Genomic DNA, 14,074 nt, shown 5'->3' with positions numbered 1-14,074 from the left:
CCCTTTGTAATCTGCTGTTTTTCATCTATAGGAAACTTGAAATCCAAGCTAAGTATGGATGTTATATAAAATAAAATTTAACATTTCAAATGAGCTATTTCAAGTTGGTGGTTCTGCATCTTCCATGCAGAACCACTAACTTGAAAGTCCATAGTTCTGCCATTTGTGTTGGCAAATTTAGCTAGTCAGGGATGTGTTTGTTTGTTTGTTTGTTTTTTCCTTAAATCTGGATTCCAAGTTATATTCTGGGGCTTGAAATTACTAGAAGCCTTACTGGATTTAGGGAGGTGGGAAGGGAGTTCTAGTTCATAGTCTGCCTTCGCATTTCAAATGCTCTCTTCTCTTCACTCACAAAGTGAAGGTAGTAGTGACAGAGGAAAAAAATGAGGACTGGTGATTTTTTGACTTGTTTAAACTTTATTTTAGTCTCATGTTCAGATGATGCATAGGAGAAAGCGTTAGAAGGTCTGATTCTCATTCTCATAGTACTATTTCTATTCACTGGGTACCTTGGAGGAATCTTTCTGTAGCGGTTCTCTCTTTTGGAATAGTGGGATAGTTATTCTGCCTGCACTACTAGGTTATGGCAGAATCAAAATAAAGGTAATGCTTATGAAAACCTGTAAAACAGCAAAGTGCTATATATGTGTATTCGGTTTACTATTGATATTTAAAATGTACCTAGTAAAGATTGATCTTTTATTGACTATGGTACTGTTATCCATCTTAATGTGACTTTTTGCCTTAGCAGCTTGTTCTGTATATTTGTGTAGGCATAAACAGCTGGAAGATATCCTGGTTCTGGCCAAACAGTTTCATGAGACAGCTGAGCCTATTTCTGACTTCTTATCTGTCACAGAGAAAAAGCTTGCTAACTCAGAACCTGTTGGCACTCAGACTGCCAAAATACAGCAGCAGATCATTCGGCACAAGGTAGGAAGTAGTTGTGGTAAATGAAAATAAAGAACTGGAATCAGAAATCCTGGAAATTGGAAAACTGCCTGCAACAAGATGTGTTATTTTGGGGGGATGGTTAAAGTTTAAAACATGGTCAAATTATTAATTGAAGTAGTCACATCCTTGATACTGACTAATATGCTACCATCATAAAAAAAAAACAGCTATTGTGTTATTTTTGCCCTTCAATAGGTAAACTTTTTGTATTGTTAATTTATTACATCACTTGTTCATTGTTTCATGTTTACTTTTCATTTATTTTGTTTCTGTTATTCATTTTTTCCATTTGGATTTCCAGGCTCTGGAGGAGGAAATAGAAAGCCATTCAACAGATGTGCACCAGGCAGTCAAAATCGGGCAGTCCCTCTCCTCCCTGACATGTTCTGCAGAACAGGGTGTGCTCTCAGAAAAGCTAGACTCATTGCAGGCCCGGTACAGTGAGATTCAAGACCGGTGCTGTCGGAAAGCAGCCCTGCTTGAACAAGCACTGTTTAACGCTAGACTGTTCGGGGAGGATGAGGTGGAGGTGCTCAACTGGCTGGCTGAGGTTGAGGACAAGCTCAGTTCAGTGTTCGTAAAGGATTACAGACAGGATGTCCTGCAGAAACAGCATGCTGACCACCTGGTATTCATGTTTTCCATTCTTATTGTTTATGTTACCAGTTATTTTATAATTTTGATTCATGTTTCTCTTCATTTCTTTGCTTTTTTATTCCTACCATTTCAACTTTATATACAAGTGCATACTTGTTGCTTAGAACTAATCTATTTTCTGACAAGTCCATGGGAATACTTGTACTTAAACTGAATCAGTAATTCTAGAAGATGATCCAGAGTGTAGTCAGGGGCCATCTCAATTCCAATTCAGGTTTTACATCCTTAGGTAATGTATCTCACCCAGTTTCCATTCGAACAGAAGCTTTCATAAAACCAGATTGCCTAAATAGTTCCCAAGGTTTGATCATATAGCTATAACTTTAAAAATATTTCTAGAATTTATATGATCAAATTCTTGGGGTTCTGCGTCATCTTAGAAAGTATAACTTGCCCTTTTCATTTCATCAAATGAAATTCATGAGATTTCTTTGGGGATGGTAAAAATAGGCAAAGCAAGGGGGGTTTTGTTTTTGTTTTTGATCATCTAAAATTCTTCTGCTTCATTGATTTCAAATATTGAAAGTTTTTAATCAGGATTTAAATCTGCCTACTTCTTGCTGACATTCTTCTTTTGAAATTTCTGTCTTATTCTTTGTTTTGGACATAGTAGATATTTTTCTGAATTCTGCTCTACCTTTTTTAGGTTCAGGTTTGGTAGCAATAGATTGTAAAGTTGATTTAATCCTAAAACTCTTTTCATCCAGTACAAAAGAAAGCTTGCCTATAAGTATCTGATTTAATTATCTTGAATAATTAATGGTGTAACCAAAGAGATAATGAAAAGAGTCAAATATCTGATGTTCTAACTAAACTGGTATTCATCTCCTTACTTTAAATTTCATCTCTTAAAGGTCTCATTTCTTTCCCTTTGTTGTGCCGTAGTTTTAGGATTAATGGTATTCTTTCCTTTCAGGCTTTAAATGAAGAAATTGTTAATAGAAAGAAGAATGTAGATCAAGCTATTAAAAATGGTCAGGCTCTTCTAAAACAAACCACAGGTACTTTGAAAAGTGCATCTCTTAGCACCTCTATATGTTTACAATCACATATCCAGGGATATAGCACCCTGCATTAGCCACTTCTCTTTGGATATAGAAGTTTAGTATTCACTGTTTATATTACCATGTCCCCATCGTGTGTGCTTCCCTGACCCCTGTCAGCCAACAGCCTGGGTTTCTATTTCCTGCTAACCCTTTTGAAAACTAAAAGACTTTGTGTCTCACATCTGCTTATAGATGATAACTCCCCCCGTCCCCTAATATGTTGAATGCCAGCATTCACTGAAAGGTTTGGGGAACGTCTAGAAACACCTGCAGATGAACTCCGATCCTAATAATCTCAGAAGTGGCTTCTTTATTTTTTTTTAAATAATTCTTTATTGTTGAAAGTATTAAATATGCCCCCCTCTCTCCTCTTTTATCCCCTCCCCCAGCTCTCCCCTGTCCCCAGCCCCCTGTCCCAGTCCTTCACCTATTGTCTGTGTCCATGGGTTATGCATATATGCATACAAAGTTGATTACCTCCCACCTTCCCTCTGAGATTCCGAATTCTGTTCCATGTCTCTGGATAGAAGTGGCTTCTTTATTGATGAAAACGTTTATTTCCCTCCTGTGTTAGTGTGGGATGCTAGGTGAAATCACTATCGTAGGAAGAGAGCATCTATAAAATGTAAACTCTGATTTGAAGAAAGGAGGATTAAGGAACTTGCTCATCTCTAGAAGGTGACTCCCTCATGTTCTCTTAAACATGAATAATTGTGTGTGCCTTCCCACAGGTGAAGAGGTTTTGCTTATCCAAGAGAAACTAGATGGAATAAAGACTCGCTATGCAGACATCACAGTCACTAGCTCCAAGGCCCTCAGAACTTTAGAGCAAGCCCGGCAGCTGGCCACCAAGTTCCAGTCTACTTATGAGGAACTGACTGGGTGGCTGAGGGAAGTGGAGGAGGAGCTGGCGGCCAGTGGAGGACAGTCTCCCACAGGGGAGCAAATACCCCAGTTTCAGCAAAGACAGAAGGTAAGCTGTCGTTTCACACTAAAAGGAAGAGGATTCCTCTTAGAATCCTTGCATTTAAATTCTTAAGTTTTATCACTAACTCTACCTTAAATCTAAACCAAAAATTTTTGTTTGCCTCCTTTCTTATTTACTCATGGACAGTAAGACTGTACATAAAGGCAGACCACTTGTTATGTCTGAAAAAGAAAAAAAAACGAATCTTCCCTAGCTGGTTTGGCTCAGTGGATAGAGCATCAACCTGTGTACTGAATGGTCCCATGTTCGATTCTGGTCAGGGGCACATGCCTGGGTTGAGGGCTCGATCCCCAGTCGGGGGCGTACAGGAGGCAGCCAATCAATGATTTTCTCTCTCATCATTGATGTTTCTATCTCTCTCTCCCTCTCCCTTCCTCTCTAAAATCAATTAAAAATCTCTATATATTTTTTTTAAAAGTGGCTCTCAAAAACCTAGGAAGTTTGCTTTGTATAAAACATTTAGAATTTACTTTTATGATTTATTTGCTAAAGCGTGCTGCATGTTTATGTTTGATTCTCTTGCAGGATCTAGTGCAGTTCTAGTGCAGTCTTAAGTGCCTTCTCCTTAGCATAGAAATTGGTACTTAAAATGCCTAAGTGTAAAGCACTGAAGTAAGGAGGGAAAAGAAAGAAGCACTAATAGTTTTTTTGTTTTTTTTTAATATATTTTATTGATTTTTTACAGAGAGGAAGAGAGAGGGATAGAGAGTTAGAAACATCGATGAGAGAGAAACATCAATCAGCTGCCTCTTGCACACACCCCACTGGGGATGTGCCCGCAACCAAGGTACATGCCCTTGACCGGAATCGAACCTGGGACCTTTCAGTCCGCAGGCCGATGCTCTATCCACTGAGCCAAACCGGTTTCGGCTTGAAGCACTAATAGTTTCATGCAAAGAGAGTTTGGCTCAAGAAGTCGTTCAGACAGTTCTAAGCAGCAGCTAAGCCTAAAATCAGGCTTGGAACGATTGAAAAATCTGAAACAAAAAAATAAGTAAAGGAAGGAGGTCAAAGCCCTGCTGGGATATGTGGCAGAGACACCACTTTCCACCCAGCACAGCTGCTAATGTGCTTAATTTAGCAAGGTCTGGCCTGAAAACTTTTTTCCCTCCTTAGGAATTAAAGAAAGAGGTCATGGAGCACAGGCTGGTGTTGGACACAGTGAATGAGGTGAGCCGTGCGCTCTTAGAGCTGGTGCCCTGGAGAGCCAGAGAAGGGCTGGATAAACTTGTGTCGGATGCTAATGAGCAGTACAAGCTGGTCAGTGACACTGTTGGACAAAGGGTAGAGGAGATTGATGCTGCTATTCAGAGATCACAACAGGTAATGTTTATAAACACCTCTGCATTACTATATTAGGCAATGGAGATATGTGTATGAAATACAAAACTATGACCCACATAAATATAGGCTCAGGAGTAGGAAAAATGAGATGGTGGTAAATCCAATGCAATAATTTCAGTGATGAGAAGTAATTGGGTAAAGGTATGTAAGGATGGATTTGGTTTGACCCAAATTATTTGACCCCTTTGAGCAGAGAACTTTGGGAAGAGTCTTAAGTGCCTTCTCCTTAGCTAATGCCCTGTACGAGGCAGGTGATGATGGGAGTAGATTATACCTAGACCACAAGATCCAAATGCATCACAATCTTAGTTTGACATACTCAACTGTTTAGCATTAGATGGAAGAGGGAGGGAACCAAGAACTATAATTACTATCAAATATGCCAACCAGAATAGCAGAGCCATCCAAAATAGTACCCTCCCAAGTAAACACAGGTGTCATATTGCACTCCATCTTTTTTCCTCCCCACTTTCTTGAAAAAGTTACTGGCTTTTCTTTGTAGCAGGATATGCATCTAATTAATATGCCATGGTATAAAAATAATATTACATGATTTCTTGGGTTCATAGTGATAAATAATTGTTTTGTGAACCACACAGAAGTTTGCTCTGACTGCAAGTGCATTCCAGTATGTTTTGATAGATATCTCTAATCTTAGCCAGATAATTGAGCATAAAATTATCATGCTTGAGAGCTTTCTTTTCTCTTTAAATATTAGTGTAGATTGGCAGAGTTGAAGAGGAAGAGATAAAAGATTCAAGGACCCAGATCAAACAGCAGTCAAGTAGAATATGTTCTTAGTTGTTTTTTTTTGTCACTTCTTAACTTTTTAAAGGTTTGGTTCTCCAGCTGAGGGAGTACTTCCAAGTTAACTTGACTCAGCTGTCTGCTGCCATGTTAGTTTATATTTAAACATGACTAAACCTATTAATTGTATGGATAGGAAGAAGGATTGACAAGAAAGAGCATGGCCTCATTACAACAGATTAGAAGTATATTTCGTTTTAAGAGTGTCAATTTCCATTGTTGTTTCTAGCTGTAGGACCACTAACTAGGTTCTGTAACTTCTTGCTAAAGAAGTTGAAATAGGATCAACTCATATTTGTTGAAGTATAAGCAATTCTAAATTGTCTGCATTTTGATTTGAATTCTAAGAAGGAAGGCCCTGGCTCTATATAACATGGTCATTTTTCTTCAACATGTCTATTAGTATGAGCAAGCTGCTGATGCAGAACTAGCTTGGGTTGCTGAAACAAAACGGAAACTGATGGCCCTTGGTCCAATTCGTCTGGAACAGGACCAGACCACAGCCCAGCTGCAGGTACAGAAGGTAAGTGTAACACTGACATATCCATTGTGTCCTGAGCTAGTATAATCAGCTTAGTTTAGAGTGACTAGGAGAGAGTGTCTGACTACTGTTCCAAGTCAAGTGGAATGATGCAATGTCGTGATGGTGGATAGAAGATTAATTTTATAAATATTTGGTTAGGATGAGGAAGAGTTTTTTTGCTTTGTGAAAAGGTAGAAATAGGCTCATTAATCTAGGAAAGATTAATAATTTTATGAATGATTTTCATGAGGGAAGATATTTTTGTAAGCTATTAAAAGATAAGCATTGAATATGTGTGGATAGGCAGAGTGTCAAACTAGACAAGAACAATTTTTGATGTGGTTTTTTTAAACGAAGAATTTTTCATAGGTATGTCTAACTTTTCACTGACAGGCTTGGGATCCTTTTACTTCTGGATTTAAATTGTAATTTACTTTTCTCAAAGGCTTTCTCCATTGACATCATTCGACACAAAGATTCAATGGATGAACTCTTCAGTCATCGTGGTGAAATCTTTGGCACATGTGGAGAAGAGCAAAAAGCTGTATTACAGGTGAATTGCATTTGTGTTTTCACCATATTCTTGTCTTGATTACCGTGAATTAAAAGTACAGTTGTGAAATTATCCTACCTAATAATAGACAAATATGCAAATTGACCATACCTCCGACACACCCACAAGCCACACCCACCATCCAATCAGAGTGAGCATGCAAATTAACCCAAACCAAGATGGCTACAGCCACAGAGAGCAAGGTTTCCTAGGTAACAGAGGAAGCCAAGCTTTCCGCCTGCCCTTGCTAGGCCTAAGCATCCACTCAAGCTACAAAGTTTCAATTATAGAAGGTAAACAAATTCAAACAAATGGTGGCAGAATGGAGCTTGAGAGAGCAGGCCAGGGTTGCCACCAGCAACAGGGGAAGCAAAGCTTTCCGCACATCCTGGCCGGGCCCACCCGCTTAAGGCAACAAAGTTTCAATTATAACCCCAACACAAATGGCTGCGGGCCTCGGAGGGAGCCCCAGGCTTGGCTCTGCTCCAGGCTACAAAGTTTCAATTGTAGAAGGAAAATAAATTCCAGATACCAGGGCCTCCGCTTGGGTTGCCAGGGGGCATGGCCGGCCTGCAAACCACCACAGGCCCCTCGCTCAGGCCGCCCTACGCCCCAAGGGAACCCCCACCTGATCCGGGACACCCTTCAGGGCAAACCAGCTGGCCCCCACCCATGCACCAGGCTTCTATCCTATCTAATAAAAGAGTAATATGTAGATTGCTCATCACTGCAACACACAATATAGCTGCCCCCATGTGGTCAAAGATCCTGCCCCCATGTGGACACAGGATGACCACCACAAGATGGCCAGCAGGAGAGGGCAGTTGGGAGGCACCTGGCCTGCAAGGGAAGGCAGTTGAGAAGGACCAGGCCTGCAAGGGAGGGCAGTTGGAGGTGATCAACCCTGCAGGAGAGGGCAGTTAGGGGTGACCAGGCCGGCAGAGGAGGGAAGTTGGGGGCAAACAGGCTGGCAGCAGAGTGGTTAGGGGGTGATCAGGCTGGCAGGCAGAAGCGGTTAGGGGCAATCAGGAAGGCAGGCAGGCAAGCAGTTGGGAGCCAGCAGTCCTGGATTGTGAGAGGGATGTCCGACTGCCCATTTAGGCCCGATCCAGGATCGGGCCTAAACGGGCAGTCAGACATGTCTTGAGGGGTCCCATATTGGAGAGGGTACAGGCTGGGCTGAGGGACAACCCCCCTCCGTGCACGAATTTTGTGCACCGGGCCTCTAGTACTTTAATAAGTTTAAATTACAGTTTTTTTCCTTCATTACTAATAATGAATGACTTTGAGTTACCTTTCAAAAATCTATGATAGATTTTTTGAAATCATATGCAGATATTAATTTTTTCTTCAGGTCCTAAAGATTACACCCATTTCTAAAAGCTTGGCCACGAGTTAGTTTGTACACCAGTTTTATTTTATTTTTATACTAGAGGCCTGGTGCACGAAATTCGTGCACAGGAGGAGGGGTCCCTCAGCCCAGCCTGCACCCTCTCCAATCTGGGACCCCTCAGGGGATGTCCGACAGCTGGTTTAGGCTAACTGCCTCTGTCTGCCGGCCTGATCGCCCCTACCTTGCCCCCCTGCCGGCCTGATCGCCCCTAACCGCCTCTGCCTCGGCCCTTAGCCTAAGCTGCAGTCTGGCCTCCTCCTGCAGGAGGCAACCTGGTGGATCAGGGGAAGGCGCCGCCCCCATTACCCTGACGCTGCTGGCCTGATCCTGGGCCCTTTGCAGCCGCGCCTCGGCCCTTTGCCCATGGCTGCCTGAGCCTGGGCCCTTTGCAGCTATGGCTGCCTGAGCCTCGACCCTCGCAACCATTGCTTCTTTGTCCAGAAGGACATCCGGAAGGTCGTCCAGAAGATCTCCAATCTAATTAGCATATTATCCTTTTACTAGTGGCCCAGTGCACGAAATTCATGCACGGGGGTGGGAGGGAAGGGAGAGGGTGTCCCTCAGCCCGGCCTGCACCCTCTCCAATGTGGGACCCCTCAGGGGATAATCGGCAGTCGGATATCCCTCTCACAATCCAGAACTGCTGGCTCCTATCTGCTCGCCTGCCTGCCTGATTGCCCCTAACTTCTGCCTGCCAGCCTGATTGTCCCTAACTGCTCCCCTGCTGGCTTGATTGCCCCTAACCACCTCTGCCTTGGCCCCACATCCAGGACCCAGGATTCCCTCCTCCAGCTGACCACAGGCACCTGGAATCCGGGCTTCCCTCCCTCTGGTCAGCCATAGGCGCCCAGGCCGGCTGCAGCTGCAGGGGATAGTGGGCAGGTGGCTTCGCCTGGGCTGCAGCCGCAAGTTCTGGTGCCCGGGACCGCGGGATGGGCAGCTTCTCCATCTCTTGGGCAACAGCCAGCTGCAGGTGCTGGTGCCTGGACTGCAGGCGGGCAGCTTCTCCATCTTCCCTGGAATGCAGTGTGAGCGACTTCTCCAGCTGGTTGCGGCCTGGGATCACGGGGCAGGTGGCGTCTTAGTCTCCCGGGCCACACCCAGCCTCAGGCGTTGGGGCCCGGTTTCTCTGTCTCCCCTAGGACGTGGGGCAGGCGGACGTGAGGCTTCTGCTGCTGGCTGCAGCCTGGGATCAGGGGGCAGGCGGCTTCTTCGTCTCCCGGGCTGTAGCCAGCCTCAGGCGCTGGCGCCTGACTTCTCCGATCCTCACAGGCCCAGAGTGGCGGGGGGGGGGGGGGGGCGGGGGCGCGTGCGTGGCTGCCGCTGCCATGTTTTCAGGTTAATTTGCGTACTCTGATTGGCTGGTAGCATGGCGGAGTGACAGTAATGTGCATGTTTCTTTTATTAGTGTAGATTAGTATAGATAGGGTACAGGTAACCATTTTCTTAGAAATATTTGTAAGTTGACTGCACTACTTATCCCAAACATACAGCACATAAATGCCAGGTTTGTGGAGACTTTATTTTTCCAATTACCGTTTACATCCAGTATCCTACCTAATAATAGACAAATATGCAAATTGACCGCACCTTCGCTATGTCCAAGCCATGCCCACCAGCCAAGCCACGCCCACCAGCCAATCAGGGCGTGTATGCAAATTACCCCAACCAGGATGGCAGCTAATTTGCATATCAAGACAGCGTAGAAAGAAGCCAAGAGCTGCAGAAGGGAGCAAAGCTGTGGAGAAGCAAGCAAGCCGGGGCGGGGGGGCGGGAGGAGAAGGGAGGAGCGGAGGCGGGGCCGGGGGAGAAGGAAGGAGAGCAGGTGGGCTGGTAGAGAAGGCGGGGCGGGGGAGAAGGGAGGAGAGCAGGCAGGGCAGGTTAGAGTGCAACAGGAAACCCTATTGCAGGATTTTTCCTGCAATAGGAACGCTAGTTATTTTATATTAGTTTAAGATGTACAGCATAATTGATAGACAATCATATTTTAAAAGTGTTCCCTCAATATTTTCAGTACCCACCTGGCACTATACATACTATTATAATAGTATTAACTATATTTCCTATGCTGTACTTAATACCCATGACTATTTTATAGTTACCAATCTGTACTTCTCAATCCCTTTGCTCTTTCACCTACTGCCTCACCTCCCCTCCCCACTGGCGAACATGAGTCTCTTCTGTGAGTCAAGTCTGTTTCTATTTTATTTGTTTTGTTCTTAATTCCACATATAAGTGAAATCATATGATATTTGTCTTTCTCTGATTTCACTTAGCGTAATACCCCCCCGGTTCATCCATGTTGTCACAATGGTAAAATGTCATTCTTTTTTTATGACCAAGTAATAGTCCATTATATAGGGACCATAGCTTTTTTATCCACTCATCTGCTGATGAGCACTCGTTTACTTCTATATCTTGGCTATTATAAATGATGCTGCAGTGAACATAGGGATGGATATATTCTTTAGAATTAGTGTTTTAGGTTTATTCTGATAAATTCCCAGAAGTGAAATCACTGGGTTATAAGGCAGTTCCATTTTTTAATTTTTTTGAAGAACCTCTATACTGCTTGTGGAGACTTTTTTATCAGAGGCAAAAAGGCTAGTTAAACTTCATGGGCAAAGACTCCATCATAGCCCCTGAGATGTTCAGTCTTAAACTGATACATTATAATAATGTATACCTAAAGTTGTAAAAGGTTATTCACTAGAAGGTTAATTTTGTTGTGTTGTGTTATGCTATTTTACTGTATTTGAAATAACTTTCCTATTTTAAAAATTATACAAATAACACATATATATTTGATAGGAAAGTTAGAAAATTAAGGTAAGTATAAAGAAAATAAAAATCAGTTGCAATCTTACTAGGTTATTAGTTCATATATTTTAACATTTTATTATTTATTTATTTAGACTTTTTAATGTATATATACCTACTTTTTTTGTTGTTCATAGGAAAAGACGGAGTCTCTAATACAGCAATATGAAGCCATAAGTCTGCTCAACTCAGAGCGTTATGCCCGCCTTGAGCGGGCACAGGTCTTGGTGAACCAGTTTTGGGAAACTTATGAGGAGCTCAGCCCTTGGATTGAGGAAACTCGGGTATTGATAGCACAATTACCTCCTCCAGCTATTGATCATGAGCAGCTCAGGCAACAGCAGGAGGAAATGAGGGTAAGAAGTATGCCTCGTTTTATTTAATTGCAGAACTGAAAATGGGCTCCATGATCTATTCAAGTTTATATTAAGAAAGTCTTAGTTAGAGTTTCTCTGCATAATAAAAATATATATCTGAATTATTTCTTTTCTCCTTTAATATGAATCAGGTAAAGAATACGTTTATAGAGATATCAGGAACCTGGTACTGCAGAAGTAAACATCAAGGGAATTTAACATCTTTCCAATGACAATGGGATGTTGTTAGGCTTAGGGTGTGGTTGGTGCTCTTTCCATTGGTTAGGCCCCAGCTGGAGTGAGGGAGAGCCAGGAAGGACTGTCATAAAGCATTTGCTGCAAGTAGATAAGATGAAAGGGAGATTTGTGGACACATCAAGGAATGCTATGACCACATTAAAAAGATACTTTTTTAATGTTTATTTTATTTGGTTTATGGCTTGTGCTTATTCCTATCTCTGTATTCCTGTAAGTGGAAGGATGTAAACCAGAAGTAGCCAGCAGTAAAGTCAAGAAGAGGTTGGATTATCAGAAATGTTGCTCTTTGTAGCTTGTCCTGCTTAGTATCTCTGTCTTGGGAGGAAGATGGATATTAAACCATGGAAATTACAATTACTACATTTAAGTATTTATGAGTGTAGAAGATGGTGGGATAAATATGTATTGGAGGGTGAGAGTTAGAGAGAGGATGTGGCCTGGGAAGGCTTCTGGGTGATGGGACATCTGAACTGGGTTTTAACGATTGAGAGAATCGAGTAGTGTCAGAGCCCAAGACTTAGGTGCTTTTCCCCCTCCATAAATGATGAAATGCTGGGACTTAGTTACTTGGTTTGTTTTTTCAAAGTTGGTATGAGCTCTGATCAAAGCACATGAGGGGGGGGGGGGAATACGGACACATATGTAATACCTTAATCAATAAAGAAAAACACTTAAGCAAATAAACTGGTATAAAAATGCTTATTTTAATTCATATTTCTTTAAATAGCAACTAAGGGAATCCATTGCTGAACACAAACCACATATTGATAAACTGCTAAAGATAGGTCCTCAACTAAAGGAGTTAAACCCTGAAGAGGGTGAAATGGTGGGAGAAAAATACCAGAAAGCAGAAAACACATATGCCCAAATTAAAGAGGAGGTGCGCCAGCGGGCTCTGGCTCTGGACGAGGCTGTTTCCCAGTCAGCTCAGGTACGTGTGTGTCTTAAACTCATATAACCTTCAACATCCTTTAGTCTGAGCAAGATGTTTCTATATCAGATACACCTCCATGCTCAGGAGTGTCTAGACCAGCATGCTGATGGTACATTACCAGAGACTAGGAACCTTTGTTGGTCTGCATTTTTATTGCAAGGATCATGGGTATGCTTGCGCTGCAAGGAGGATAAAATGCGTCTTAGTTGACACATATTGTCTGTTGATAGTTCCCTTGAAAATTCTATATTGTGATGATCCTTTAGCAGGGATAGTTCTGGGTAAATTCACCCTGAAACAACAAGTGCCTAAAGAAAAGTCATATTCCTATTAGACCTGTTACTTTTGAGACTTAGAAGACAGTACATTAGATCTCTTACCCAGGAAGCCACCAGCTATCTCCTAACTCAAAAAAAGATGCTTGGGTAGAGAGAAGTAAGAGCCAAAGAGAAAGAAACCACAGTGGAGCAGTGGAGTTGACGCATGTAACTACATACTTTTAACTAATATATTACTGTTAGTGGTATTTTTGTGATGTCTGGGTATTTTATTCCTGTTTAGTCAATATTCTTGGTTAATATTTGTACTTACTCAAGTTTTTCCCCCCCTCCACCTTCCGTCCCATCTCCCACTCACATTGTGGAATGTGTTACTTTGTGTTGTTGCTGCCTGCTCCTGTCTTCCCCACATCGTCACATTTCATTGTTGTGTTGACCGCGCCCACCATTACAGATTACAGAGGTAAGGTACTCACCCCCACTGGGATTTAGGGTATTTTTATGAAGCTGAGAATTGAGGATTACCTATCAGGAAATTTCCCTTTACTTCAGTGGGATGCATTTTATTAGTGCCGTTTATTATGTCAATTTCATTAGGGATGGAACCTAGAAGTGAGGGAGTGATGAGAAGTGATTTTGTTAAGGAAATCCACCATGTATTTTTATAGGACACTTAGAGTTGATAGGACTTATTCTGGTTAATGAATTCAGAGTTGGTTTTAGATAGCTTTTTTTTTTAGGGGGGGCAAGCTTACCTGTTTTGCCCCTCTTTCTCCTCTCTCTGCTTCAGATTGTAAGTGAAATTTTACAATTATAGTCATGTTATTCAAAGTACCAGAAAAGTGGAAAGGTAGTTATTCTTTTAGAAAAGGGTTAGATTTGGCCTTCTTAATTACCTTTCATTGTGCCAACATTTTCCTTTCTCACTGTCATATATGGTGGTTATTAAATTGCATGCTATGATAATTTTAACTCCAAGTCATTGAGAATATTGAGTTCCCCATTCATTTACATAGTTGGTGGAGGGCACCTAACTTGTTGGTCTAACCTATTGCATGCAACTATCATCTGAGATTCGACACACTGAGTCTTACCAGTTTCATAGTGTTGTCTCTTTCTCGTCACATTTCTGGTATATTACTTAATTTTTTTATTCTTAAAAT

At 42.1% G+C, this 14,074-nt stretch overlaps 1 protein-coding gene across 10 annotated transcripts in view; it reads left to right on the top strand.

The window, feature by feature from the left end:
* Positions 1-14,074, top strand: part of MACF1 (microtubule actin crosslinking factor 1) — a 331,345-nt gene that overhangs the window by 276,819 nt on the left and 40,452 nt on the right. For all 10 annotated transcript variants that reach the window (XM_079776973.1, XM_079776975.1, XM_079776977.1 and 7 more), the window contains 9 exons: positions 774-933; positions 1,256-1,582; positions 2,528-2,612; positions 3,389-3,630; positions 4,762-4,968; positions 6,200-6,319; positions 6,765-6,872; positions 11,223-11,441; positions 12,427-12,630. In XM_079776973.1, the coding sequence (XP_079633099.1) occupies positions 774-933; positions 1,256-1,582; positions 2,528-2,612; positions 3,389-3,630; positions 4,762-4,968; positions 6,200-6,319; positions 6,765-6,872; positions 11,223-11,441; positions 12,427-12,630 (1,672 nt within the window). The remainder of the gene's footprint in view (positions 1-773; positions 934-1,255; positions 1,583-2,527; positions 2,613-3,388; positions 3,631-4,761; positions 4,969-6,199; positions 6,320-6,764; positions 6,873-11,222; positions 11,442-12,426; positions 12,631-14,074) is intronic.

This window comes from Cnephaeus nilssonii (genome assembly GCF_951640355.1).
Source record: "Cnephaeus nilssonii genome assembly, chromosome: 7".
NCBI lineage: Eukaryota > Metazoa > Chordata > Mammalia > Chiroptera > Vespertilionidae > Cnephaeus > Cnephaeus nilssonii.
This window is presented reverse-complemented; position numbering and strand designations above follow the sequence as displayed.